This window comes from Pteropus vampyrus, unplaced genomic scaffold, assembly GCF_000151845.1.
Source record: "Pteropus vampyrus isolate Shadow unplaced genomic scaffold, Pvam_2.0 Scaffold223, whole genome shotgun sequence".
In the NCBI taxonomy this organism is placed as follows: Eukaryota; Metazoa; Chordata; class Mammalia; order Chiroptera; family Pteropodidae; genus Pteropus; species Pteropus vampyrus.
Genome location: NW_011889004.1, coordinates 1,658,096 through 1,670,422, shown reverse-complemented (window position 1 = coordinate 1,670,422; position 12,327 = coordinate 1,658,096). Strand labels below are relative to the sequence as shown.

The window sequence follows — 12,327 nt, the reverse complement described above, 5'->3', positions numbered from 1 at the left end:
AAACCAGCAAACAAGTGTTGTTGAGGATGTGTAGAAAAGGGAAACCCTCGTGTATTGTTGGTGGGATTGCAAATTGGTGCAGCCACTATGGCAATCAGTATGGAGGTTCCTCAGAAACTTAAAAATAGAACTACGTTATGACCCAGCAGTTCTACTTTTGGGTATTTATCCGAAGAAATCAAAAACGCTAATTTGAAAATATATGTGCACCCCTGTGTTCACTGCAGCTTAATTCACAGTAGCCAAGATATGGAAGCAACCGGATGAAGATGTGGTACATGTATACAGTGGAGTATTACTCAGCAATAAAAAAACAATGGACTCTTGCTATTTATGACAACATGGATGGACTGAAAGGATATTATAGTAGTGAAATAAGTCAGACAGAGACAGACAAATACCATATGATCTCACATATATACATAGGATCTAAAGAACAAAATGAACAAACAAAAACAAACACTCAAATGGATCAAACTAATAGTTGTCAGATGGGAGGGGTGTTGGGGGACTGGGTGAAAAAGGTGAAGAGATTGAGAAGTACAAAGTGGTTGTTACAAAATAGTCATGGGGATGTAAACTACAACATTGGGAATATAGTCAATAATATTGTAATAACTATGTATAATGCCAGGCAGGTACTAGATAATTGAGGGGATCACTTAATAAATTATATAAATGTCTAACTACTATGCTGAACACCTGAAACTAATATAAAATAATATTGAATGTCAACTGTAATCAAAATTTTTTTTAAATTGAAAAGTAAATTGAGAAACTTTTAGAAAAATATTGCTGCTGAGGTTCCATTCCACATAGATGAAATCATCATCTCTAGGGATAGGGCCCAGGCATGAGAATTTTTTAAATCTCCTCAGTTGCCAACTCAGCAGGCCAAGGTTGAGAACCAAGTCTGCACTGCTTGATGGCTCCAGCAGGGGTAGAGCTCAGCCCTCAGCCATCAAAAAAAGCTTGTTCTGCACCCCTCATGGTGGAAGAGAGGCTACTGTAGGGTCTTCAGACTTTGCAGGCACTGTTGTTCCTTGTTAAGCCTGATTCTGCCACCTAATTAACACTTATTTATATTAAAACAATCGTTAGCTGCCATATGCAGAGAAGGGAGTGGTCCTTTTTGAAGTTTCTAGCTGCCGACTTTAGAAGATTTGGCCTGAAGGGGGACTTCTGGAGACTCAACCCAAGATAACAGCTAACAGTTTCTTCCAAAAGTTTCTCTTCCTGGCATAGACATCTCATGACAGTCCAACTGCAGATGTTTGTAACATCCCTTCATCCAGCAGTGAGGATGGAAAGCAGGGTGTGGATAGGCTTCCTGGGTTTTTGCTGCTCCTTGTCAGGTGTTAAAACAAAGAGGATCATTGTGTTTTTGGAACTGGTCTAAATGTCTATGTTTAAGATTGAGATCTAGGGAAATGCATTTCCTTTTGACACCCAGTATTTTCTGATTGTGAAAAGGGTACCAACCTGTTTAATGGCGCCGTGACACAGCAGCGGACTCTAGCTGCTTCTGTCAGTTCCTTTAATTAGGAGAAATTAAGTGGGGCTGCTACATATTTTGAGAATAAATAACACTATTTAAACTTAGGCAGCCTTAACCACTAACTTAACCGCTGAATTCTCGCTGCTACATGTCTCCCAAATAGATCAGCATAATCTTAACTAGGACTTAACATGCATCGTCTTCGTTCCGGAGCTCAGAACCAGCAGCCGACAGGAGCCTTTGGAGGCTTAATGACTTTAATTATGGCGAAAAATACCTTCTCCCGGTGGGGAGAGGTGCGGCGGACCTGGTAGGGTCATAGAAGGCCGGATGGAAGCCCGCTCCCAAAGGCTGCCCCACTGGGTGGGGGAGGGACTGGGAGCGTGGAGAGGTGGGGGAGAGGGATCCCGTGGGCTTAGAGAAGAAGGGCTGGGGGAGGAGGGGAGAGGCTGGAAGGGTGGAATGGGAGGAGGGACCCTGGGGAGAGGCCTCGGGGCCTCGGAGTTCTGAGCCGTGTTTGTGGCTTCGACGCTTTGATCTCATGCCAGGGAAACCTGGAAGGTCAGGCCGGGCTGCAGCCAAGCCCCGGAGCGAGGAGCCAGGAGCCGGTGGAGCGGGCAGGGCTGCACCACCCACCCTCACCCGGCACCCACCTCCTCCTACCCCCGAAAGTGAAACCGCCTGGCTGCCCAGCAACCTCCGCCCCCCCACCTCGCCCCCACTCAGGCCCCATTCCTCTGTGACTATTTTGTGTGTCAAGCTCCTTTAGGCAATGGCTTAGGGGCTCCAAGTCATGAAAGTAAACTAACCAAACGCCCTACAAGTTTGGTTTGGTAAAATCTTACATGTTTTCTATGTTTTAAAAGAAACCAGGTTGTTTTTTAAGCTATGTGCACCCCTTTCCTTTCTACCTCCTCCCTACAGATTCCCCCAGACTGGCAGGTGGTTCCCCTGGTGATCATGTGTGTTAGGGTCCTTTCCCTCCTCACTTTCTTCTGACACCCGCCCCCTTCTCGCACCAGGATTTTCTCACTGGTTACCCATGTGCTCTGGTGTGTGACTTCATTTCCTATGGAATGAAAGGTTTCTGTAGGAAAACACGACTCTTGGTGAGACGGACCTTGCAAGCTCCCTTGCCTGGCAAGGGTGTCCCCTGTTGTGCAGTGACTCATGCTTCAGGGAACAGCAGCTGACCAGAATGATCAAGAGCCTAGTGCTTGGGTGGTCACTACTAAGTGAAGAACACAGGGGAGGAGGAAAGGAAAAAGTGAGGAGGGAGGGTTTAAAATCCACTTAGTGGCCTCCGAAGGGAGGGGCGTAAAGGGACGCAGTGAGCCCAGGCTGTTTGTACTAGGGTAGGACCAGCCAAGAGAGACTGATGGGCATCAGGCATGGCCAGTCTCTGGAACTGGCTGGTTGGTCTCCATAGGTCTTCACAGTCCCTTGCCCCTCCCTTACCACAGCAGTGACGACATAAGCAACGCTGTTCCTGGCAATGATGTGTGCAAGGCTCAGGCCTTAAGTGGATGGGCCTCTCAAGCCTGTGCTTTGGTCTTTTATTGCCCCAAACCATCAAGTTTGTGAGTTTGAAATCTGCAGCCAGTTCACTCAGAAAGCCAAGCTCCAAATCTTCCCACCAAGTGAGGAGGGCAGGCCAGTGTCCCTATACTTTCCCGGGACGGGCCCATTTGGTGCAAGCCAGTTTTCTCCACAGGTTTCATGGTCTTTTAGGTCCCTGAAGTGATAATGGAAGGAAACCGTAAATTCCGCATCTGTGCCACATGTTCTGTGGATATGCTCAGGGGTTGTCATTTCTTCCACTTTCCTCTGGTGAGAGTTCTAGAGGGGGCTTGCATTCCTCCCTTGAGTGGAAGGAACAAACACTGCAAGTGTACGGACTTGTTCTCTAAGAGCTTTGACATCAAAGATGTGCTCACAGAGGCCTGGGGCCTGGTAAAGATCCCAACCAGGCAGAGCCACTTTTAATGGCTGGGTTCAAAGTTGCCCAGAGACAAAAATGGCTGCATCAGAAGTAACCACCACCAATCAGAGGCCTATCAACAAACAATATAGCAGAAGCCGTGCGTGCGGTTAGTAAGAAACCAAATCCTGAAAATCTGAAATGCAAAAAATCTTGAGTTCCAAGAAGATCTAGTAGAAAATGGGCTTTTCTCAGTTTCAGAGTCAAAGGCATCAGCTGGTCAGGTGTGAGCTATAGTCTGTGCTTAGAGCCCAGGGCGTTTGATGCTAACCCAAGGGCAAAAGCTGATTCTTTTTACGTTAATCAACAAACATTTCTTGGCCTTTTACCCTATGCGAGGCCCTTTGCTAGATTCTGGGAATTCAAGAAAGAAGTCTGACACATTGGCTGTCCTCTAGTGAGGGAGGCACTTTAAGTAAACAGTTACAATGTGATGTCATAAGAGCCACAATGGCGAGGCTTAGAATCAGGCCATGGGTACTAACACTGCAGAGAAAATAACACCTGAGCCAAATGAGAGACGAGGTAAAGGCTAGCCAGTGTCGGTGAGGTAGTGTATTCCTCAGTGGGAAGGACACAGGCGGTCAGAGAACACAGAGCAGCTCAGCCTAGCTTGACTTGGGGGCTGGAGTGCTGAGTTTGCGATAAGCAGTGGGGAGGTCACACCTTATTCTAAGCTCAGTGCGGTCATTTGCAGAGAGTGGTGCAGGTCAGATCTTTGATTTAGACAGGTCCCTCTGCTGCTACACGGAGTCCACGCTGGAGGGCTGGTGGTGTGGGCTAGGGAACTCCCAAGGGAGGATGGTATTGTGACTCATGATAAGTCTGGTGTCCTGCATAGGGTGGCAGCAGTAGGGATGGGAAAACAATTAATGGATTTGGAAGACGGAATCAGCAAAACTTGGTAAGCTGTTGAGTGTTAAAGGTGAGGGCAAAGGGCTTTGGTTTGGCGTGGCCCCCTCTAGCCCCCTGGAGGGACTGGCTAGAGGGGGGCGCAATTCCCTGAGGGAGGGAGCCCAGGTTGTAGAGTAGCCCTGGATGAAGGGTAGGCCCATGGCAAGACCCCACACACCCATATCAGCCTGAGCAAGAAATGACCCACAGGTGTTCGGGACAGTGTGTTCTGCTATGAGAATAGCCACAGAAGCAATTTGGGGACCTAAGCTGAAGCAGAATGCTGATGCCAAGTCATGGAAACCAAGCTCTGGGACTCTGGTGTCATTTCGGATTCTTTGCAATCATGGTTTCTGCCACCTTGGGCCACAATGCTATAGAAGTGTGTCATAGGAGAGCTGCAGGTGAACACTCGCTTGGGCACAAAAGGAAGAGACATCAGTGCCCTCATCCTGCTCCTTGCTAAGCAAACTCTCTTCCCCCAGGACAGCAGCAAATGTGGAATGACAGACACTTCTCAGAGGTCCTAGCATCTATCTTTCTTGAGGTGCCTGGCACACAGTTAGCCCTTTTAAATACTTAGCAGATTAAACTATGTAATTGAATGTTTTCATATCAATAACTGTTATTCAAATTGCAATGTATGTATTCTTTACACGCCAGTTTTTTTCTAGATCAAAATGTAGGTCTTTGACATCCCTCAGCCTCCTACCAGTGAGTTAGAGCAAGGGAGCGACTGGAGGATGGTACTCTTCCCACCTTATCATACTGTTCGCCAGCGTTGAGTCCCAACATGTCTTTCATCGAAAGGAAGGTGTCAACAGGAGTTACTGCAGACAGATGTGTCAAAAAAAAATTGGAAATGCTGGATAGAGAAGAGCCTCTAGCATACTAATGTGCTCTATAAATGTCAGGAGTAACAACTGGAGATTATACAGTGTTTTTCAAAGGACACTGACCAAAAAAAAATCTCTCATCCCCTGATACATTCTTTGGGAAGTGATCTCATGGTCACAATTTCTTACCCATTTGCCTATGGAACTAACCTCTCAGACTATTCCTTACAACTCCCCTGGCCTCATCAGAAAGGTCTGCCACCCTGCTGCTCACTGTGTGTGTATCCCCGGGGCCTGGCACACATAGTAACTGGTTAATTACTACTGTGAAACAAATAAATTAATAAATGGCACTACAAATAGAAGTGAACTCTGTTCCCGCCTACTATGTTAATTTGTTGAGTATGGACCTTGCCTGGGGCAATCTGCTTTGCTAGGTTTTATGGGGCATACAGACTGGACAGTAAGAACTACCTCCTGGCTCCATTAGACCCTGAGGGCAGGTTAGCCTAGCACCCAGGCAAGGCATATTTATATGTAAGATGTTTATGCCCTTTGTCTCAGCAGGGCCACTTACAGCTATTTATTTTAAGGGTAGATACCACAAGAATATGAGTATGAGATTATAAATACAGCACTGTTTATAATAGAGAAAATGTAGAAATTCCCTAATGCCTGTCAGGAGGACAGTCTTAAGTTCTGGTACAAACCATATAATGGAATAATATGTGTAGCTTGTAAGAAAAATGAGCATTTTTCTGTATCAACGCATATAGTACTGTTGAGCAAATTGTTGCATTAAGGGGGAAAATAGAGTACAGAACAGTGTATACATCCAACTTAATTTTAAGTATTTTGATATGTGAGTATATACATATATACTTTATTCCTGCTAATATATGCATTTTTTTTTAAACATGGAAGATTATAAACCACACTGTCATGTTATAAAGCTGGGATATGAGGGAGGGTTGTAATGGGTGAGTTATTTTTTGCTTTTAATTTCTGAATTACAGTAAGTCCTCAATGTCGTTGATAGGTTGTTGGAAACTGCAACTTTACGCAAAAAAACCCCAATCTTACCATAAGCAAGAGTTAAGTTCCTATGGCTTATTTCTGGTCACATAGCGATCACCCAACTTCTAAATAAAGACTCAAAACTCTTCTAATATTAAACATTGAAATAAATGTGTGCTATACAATATTTAAGGAAGGTTATTAAAAACAGGTAAGATCATTGTTTCCAAACCTGCTTATTCAGGATCCTGGGTGGCCAGAGCCTCTCCCAGCAGCTCAGGGTGCAAGGCAGGAACATACCCTGAACAGGACACCCTTCCAATATGTGGCGCGCGCGCGTGTGTGTGTGTGTGTGTGTGTGTGTGTGTGTGTGTGCGCGTGTGCGCGTGCACGCACATACAGAGACTTGCACAATGCAGACAAACCAATAACGAAACAATGTTTTTCAAGGACCTACTGTATTTAAATTTTCAAGCGTATATACTTTCATAAATAGCAAAAACACTAGAGATGCTCATATTTGGAGAGAGGGGGAATGCATCACAGAAAGTGGTAAGCAACAGAGGAGAAATCCTTGGAGATGTTAGAACTCAGAAAGGGACAAGAGCTGTTTTCCACTAAAGAGAAGCATTTGTCAGTCTTATGGGGGTGTTGCACATGAACTTGACCTTGAAGAATCAGTAGGCTAGGTATTATTGATTCATTATATATTTCGCTCTGGAGTGTCTTTCTGCATATGAAGTATCATGCAGAGTTACTCTCGAACCGATTTCCTTCTCCTAGCCAACTCACCAACAGGCCCATTTACCGAGAAGTTAAATCTCTTGACTAGTTTGTATTGTATTGTCTGTGCCATCCAATCTTGTCATTACTGTAGATAAATTGAATTGCATGAGTTTATAAGGAGGGGCATTAAAATCCTGTGTGAATTGTATTGATTCTTAATAATCTTCATATTCTTCGGTTAGCCTCCATGGCCCTGAGCCTTCATACTAAGGAAATTGGAAATGTAAGCCAAGATTTATCCAGTGTAGCATTAATTAAGTAAAAAACTGGAATAGCCCAAATATCAAAAATAACACAAGTGAGTAGACTATATGAAGATATATATCACAGCCTTAAAGATACTGACAACGAATTTTTAATACCTTGTTGGAAGTGTATAAGTGCAAAGAAAAAAAAAAACGCAAAATTATATTCAAGAGAGGCAAAAAAATAAGTCCATTTGGATCCCACCCTCGATATGTCACAAATTCCTCTAAGAGATTGAAGACACGTCTTCATGTCAGCTCTAACTCCAGTTTCCTTGATCAAGAGTTTGGGACAAAGGAGATTTTTTTAGTCATCTTTTGGGTTATTTCCCCTTAAGCTTGTATTCTGTTGAAATTTTCCTACAGTAAAGATTAGGCATTGGGATCTCCACATTGAGTGCTTGACAAAGAAACAGATAAATAACAGGTGAAAAATGGAGTCTGTGCTCAGAGCCTCCAGTGAGTGTAGGTATGGGCCGGGACCAAACCAAGTCTGGGTATATAACCAAGTATGGACCAGACATGGGACCAAACCAAGTCTGGGTATAACTGCACAGTTCTATTCCTGATTGAAATTCCTAGACTTAATTGAAACTAAAACAGACTTTAGGCTTTGAATTTTCCTACCCACAAGATAGTAATGGGACTAATCCTTAGGAGAAAACCGTATCCGTGTTTGGGGAGCAATAACCCAAGAGTAGTCCCAGCAAGCTTGCTTTCATTTAGAATAAACATTTATTGAATAACATTAGGAGTCTTGCATTGCAACAAGTGCCAACCACAGTTGGACCCTGTCGTCTAGGGCTTGTGTACTTTGCAAACTGTAAGTGTGCAGATGTCTGCACTTTTGATACTTGTCTCACTGGCTGTGGACATTGCCTATCCTCAGGTCTTGCAGCCCTGGAAAGGTAAATAAAGAACCATGACAACCTTTTATTCCACATTCTGCTGCTGGGCTTCTGGTCACCTGCTTGCTGGTGCCAACCTGCCCTGGCCTAATCAAAGCATCAAAGTGATGAAGAATGTGAAAATACCTGTGTGGGTGGGGTTGAGGGGAAGGGCATGCAGAGGTCAGTAAGGCAAAGCCTTTGGCCGCTTCTAGGAGAACTTGCCAAGACTCCCTACCTGTTTTCTGCTGCTCATATCCTTCTCATGCTCTTCTTTCTATTGTGCTCTGTGCATAGTCCAAGGGTAACTGCCCTCTGCAACTATAGCCCAGTTTACCAGTGACCTTCATCTAGCAACGCCTACCAGGCTGCACCTTTCCCATCCTTCCTTTGAAACAGCCTTGAGAATTTTGGACGTTATAAAGACAGGATTTCTGGCAATCACAAGACTGATAATCTCCCAACTATGATCTAGATTGGTTTTAAAATATTATTCTGGCTCAAATTTAGATAAAATGGTGAACAATCTAAGATATGAAGATTAGTTTAAGGAATATGTCATCAGTCGAACTGAAAACATGACAAATGGACAGTGTAACCAAGTATTATTTTGTGTTTTTAAATTTGCTTTAAGAATAGTAAAATGTGTCATTTTTAAAATATGGGTTATTCATGGCTTATTATAAATCCTGAGTGGGCCTCTGACAGGCAAGTTCCCAGTAAGATCCCGGGTTGATTTTCCTCCTGCCCAGTCATGGTATATGCAGGAAATGCAGCCTTATTTTAATAGCAGCTTATATTAAACAATTTTTAAAGTAAGTCAACTGTGATGGTTGTCCTTTTTTGCAGTACATATTTGTACTTGGATCCTGTGCATTAGCCTGGTTATGTCTGAGGTAAAGCAGTACATGGGATTTAAGCACCTTATTCTCGACATATTCTCTTCAGTATAGAAACCAGGAGACCAGTCAGCCCTCCTAGATTTTTGTTGAAAACGTCTTATGAAAAGTGCCTGTCCCAAATGGGTTATGCCTCACCTCCAAATCCCTGAGACTTCCACATTCTTGTGGAGCAGGGAAGCCTGAAAGCATAAGGAGGCCTCATGCTGAAGGCATTGCACTCCTGCAATCATGCAAGCTTTTGTCCCACGGCCATTAGACTCTCCAGGTGTGCCAGTATCAAAGCTGGCGGTGCTGAGTGCTCCTGATCAAGATGCTTCTGAATGCACATTCCCCTCGGGTGCCTTTTGATGTGCTTCATCGAGGAATGAAAGCCAAATAAAGGAATGAGAGTTCCTGTTTATTACCTCGTTTTTCATGCTGTTCCTCGGGGCCCTTCTATATCTTGGGAAAGTGTGAAAAGACTGGGATACTACCTGAGCGGAAGACGTAAGCACCTACTTCCTACTAACTCTAGGGTCCATGAGATATTGACCTCAGGTAAAGGAGTGTGTGTCCCTAAAGTTTTCTGGAGGAAAGGGATATCACCTGGCCTCTAACTTTCTCACGATGCCATCATGTCGCCTTCTGCTAGAGGCTGGTGATAGGGTAACTGCAGCTTTTTCTCCATCACTCTGGACAGTCCTCTCTGCCTCTCAGTTGAGTGTCCAAGACTGGAACTGGAAGGGACCGTAGTCATAATGACACAGGCTCTCTCTTCCTTTTATGGGTGGGGTAACTGAGGCTGAAGCTTAGATTTGGTGACTTACCCATCATTGGCAGTTTGTCAGTGGCAGAGCCAGGAATATATTGCTCCTAAGAGTTACTCCTGACTGCGGCATGCTGGTGATGAAACAGGGTGAGATAGACAAACAGCAGAGGAGACTTTAAATACATTGAATCTCAGTGCAGTAAGAGAGTCCCCAACAGAACTAGGACAGCTTTTGCTGCACAACACCCAGGGTGCCCAAGCTTGTTAAGTTTTAGAAGATTTTGCAGTATCCCTGAGAAATTCACTATTCTGCTTGATTGGTACAAAATACAGGAACTTGTTTTAGAAAAGCTATGGGATAAGACTGCCCTCTAGTGGGCTGTTGGTGTCATTGTTATAGCCACATTCTCATGTACTTGAGTTCAGTGTTGCTTTCTTAAATGCTGCATCCACATTGAGTGATCCTACGGAAAGAATTTAGATTTTATTCTTAAGCACTTTGGCCCATAGGGACTTTCTTCATCTTTGAGCACTAGCCATCATTTGCCCATCTTATTGGAGGTTTTATTTTTTGTATTGTTTTTAACCCCGTGTTACAGGTGTCTAACTTTCCTAACAGGATTCGGGCTGCAAAAAGCAAGGGTTATGTCTCATGTCTTTTTCTTCCACAGTTTCTATCCCATTGTCCACTTAGCTGGACATAAAATTCGAAGGCTAATTGGAATGAAAAGGGATCCTTTTCTCCAAAAAAGAATCTCACCATTTCTCATCTGTTCCTAAAACATTCTAATCTCATCTCTCTGATCAATAGTTCCCTAAGTGGTTGAATCATCAGAATCCCTCAGAAAACTTTCAGAACTCAGTTTCCTGGGCCTCACTCCAGCCTTGAATCAGTCTCTGTGGTTTGAGCCAGGAAATTTGCTTTACAAACTTCCCAAGTGGTTTTTGATGTGCAGCCAGGTTTGGCAGCCAACTGCTCTAAATCCCCATTTGCAATTATTTCTCATAGCTTTTTCCTTTGACAGTGTTTCCAAAGGTCTTCAGCTTATGTCAGTTATTAAAATTGACCATTTGGAGATTTCCTTCAGAAATATTCAGTATGCTGTTCCAACTGCAATACTGGGTGACATGGGAGGGACGAAGGACCACAAGAGAAGGACCAAAGGCATTCGCTTTGGTTGCCAATGACTCTGTGTTCATAGCAGAAAATACCGAAACCATTACCTTTATGCTGACTGAGCAGGTTGTTGGTTTGTCATTTATTTTTAATGTTTAGGCTGCATAGGGAGACAAAGGTTAATTGAGCACCCAGTTATTTATTTTCACTCATGTATTCTAGCTCATCTGGTTCGCAAGAGAACTGCAAGGTAGCTAGCATTGCCTTCCCCCTCACCCCCAAAATGGGAAATTTGAAGGTTAGGAAAGTTATAGTAACTCGCTCAAAGTCACATAAATGGTGACTGTCAGATTCTACATTGGAGTACAGGTCTGATTTCCAAGGCCAGCTTTTAGAAAGGTGAAAGGACCAGAGTGCCAACCTGCTCTTTTTCACTCTGCCAGGCCAAGCGAGCAGTGCAGCGGGGAGCCACTGCAGTCATCTTCGACGTGTCTGAAAACCCAGAAGCTATCGATCAGGTAAATTCCTTGGGCCATGCCAATACTGCAGTCTTCCTGAGAGAAATACTTTTTTAGTCAGCTTGGCTTGTCACAGTTATGTCGTCTTCATCTCAGGACCTTTGCATTTGTCTGCTGACAGTAGCTATCCCTGTTTGTAAATATACTCCAAGGCAAATCTTTTGAGGGGGTTAAACAGCCAGGAAGTTGAGCTTGGGGGGCATTTTCAATGACCTTTCTGGGCTTTCAGCCTGCCCAGTCCATCCTAAAAAAACCATCATCCTCAGCCTTGCCCTTCTGGGAGCTCCAAGGCTATAATGCTTGAGGAGTTTGAGGATTTCCAAACGGGTATTTAGTATTCTTTTCCTCCAGCCTTTCTTTCTCTCTCCTACTTCTTAAAGTAAGCACGTCTTCTAACCAAGAACATTTCTTCTTTCTTAGCTAAACCAGGGCTCGGAAGACCCGCTCAAGAGGCCGGTGGTATATGTGAAGGGCGCAGATGCCATCAAGCTGATGAACATCGTCAACAAGCAGAAAGTAGCTCGAGCAAGGATTCAGCACCGCCCCCCTCGAGTGAGCCTCCACCCTGGCCAGCCACGCCCAGCATCTTCTCTGCTGCTGCCTGAGCCTTTATTCCCTTTGGGCTTTGAGCTTTTGATCCTGTCTTCTTTCTGTCTAAAATGCTGATGCACCCTCAGGTTCCTACAGGTTTAGGTCAGATTAAAGGCTGGAGGTGAGAGAGAAATTTCACCAGTGTTTTTCGTAGAGAGGATTTGAAAAATCCTTCCAGAAATAGACAATTTGTGCCAAGATGTCTCCGGTCTCTTCCATCTGGTGTTCCCTCTTGGTAACCTCTTGTCCCTCTTTGTCTTCTGTCCCATCTCCCTCTGAAAGGCTAACTGAGGAGGATTGAAAGGAA

The 12,327-nt window shown here is 44.3% G+C and overlaps 1 protein-coding gene across 3 annotated transcripts in view; it reads left to right on the top strand.

Annotated features, from left to right (window-relative positions):
- ZNRF3 (zinc and ring finger 3) overlaps positions 1 to 12,327 on the top strand; it is a 126,207-nt gene that overhangs the window by 102,578 nt on the left and 11,302 nt on the right. For all 3 annotated transcript variants that reach the window (XM_023538434.1, XM_023538435.1, XM_011373374.2), the window contains exons 3-4: positions 11,355 to 11,429; positions 11,850 to 11,981. In XM_023538434.1, coding sequence (XP_023394202.1) covers positions 11,355 to 11,429; positions 11,850 to 11,981 — 207 coding nt within the window. The remainder of the gene's footprint in view (positions 1 to 11,354; positions 11,430 to 11,849; positions 11,982 to 12,327) is intronic.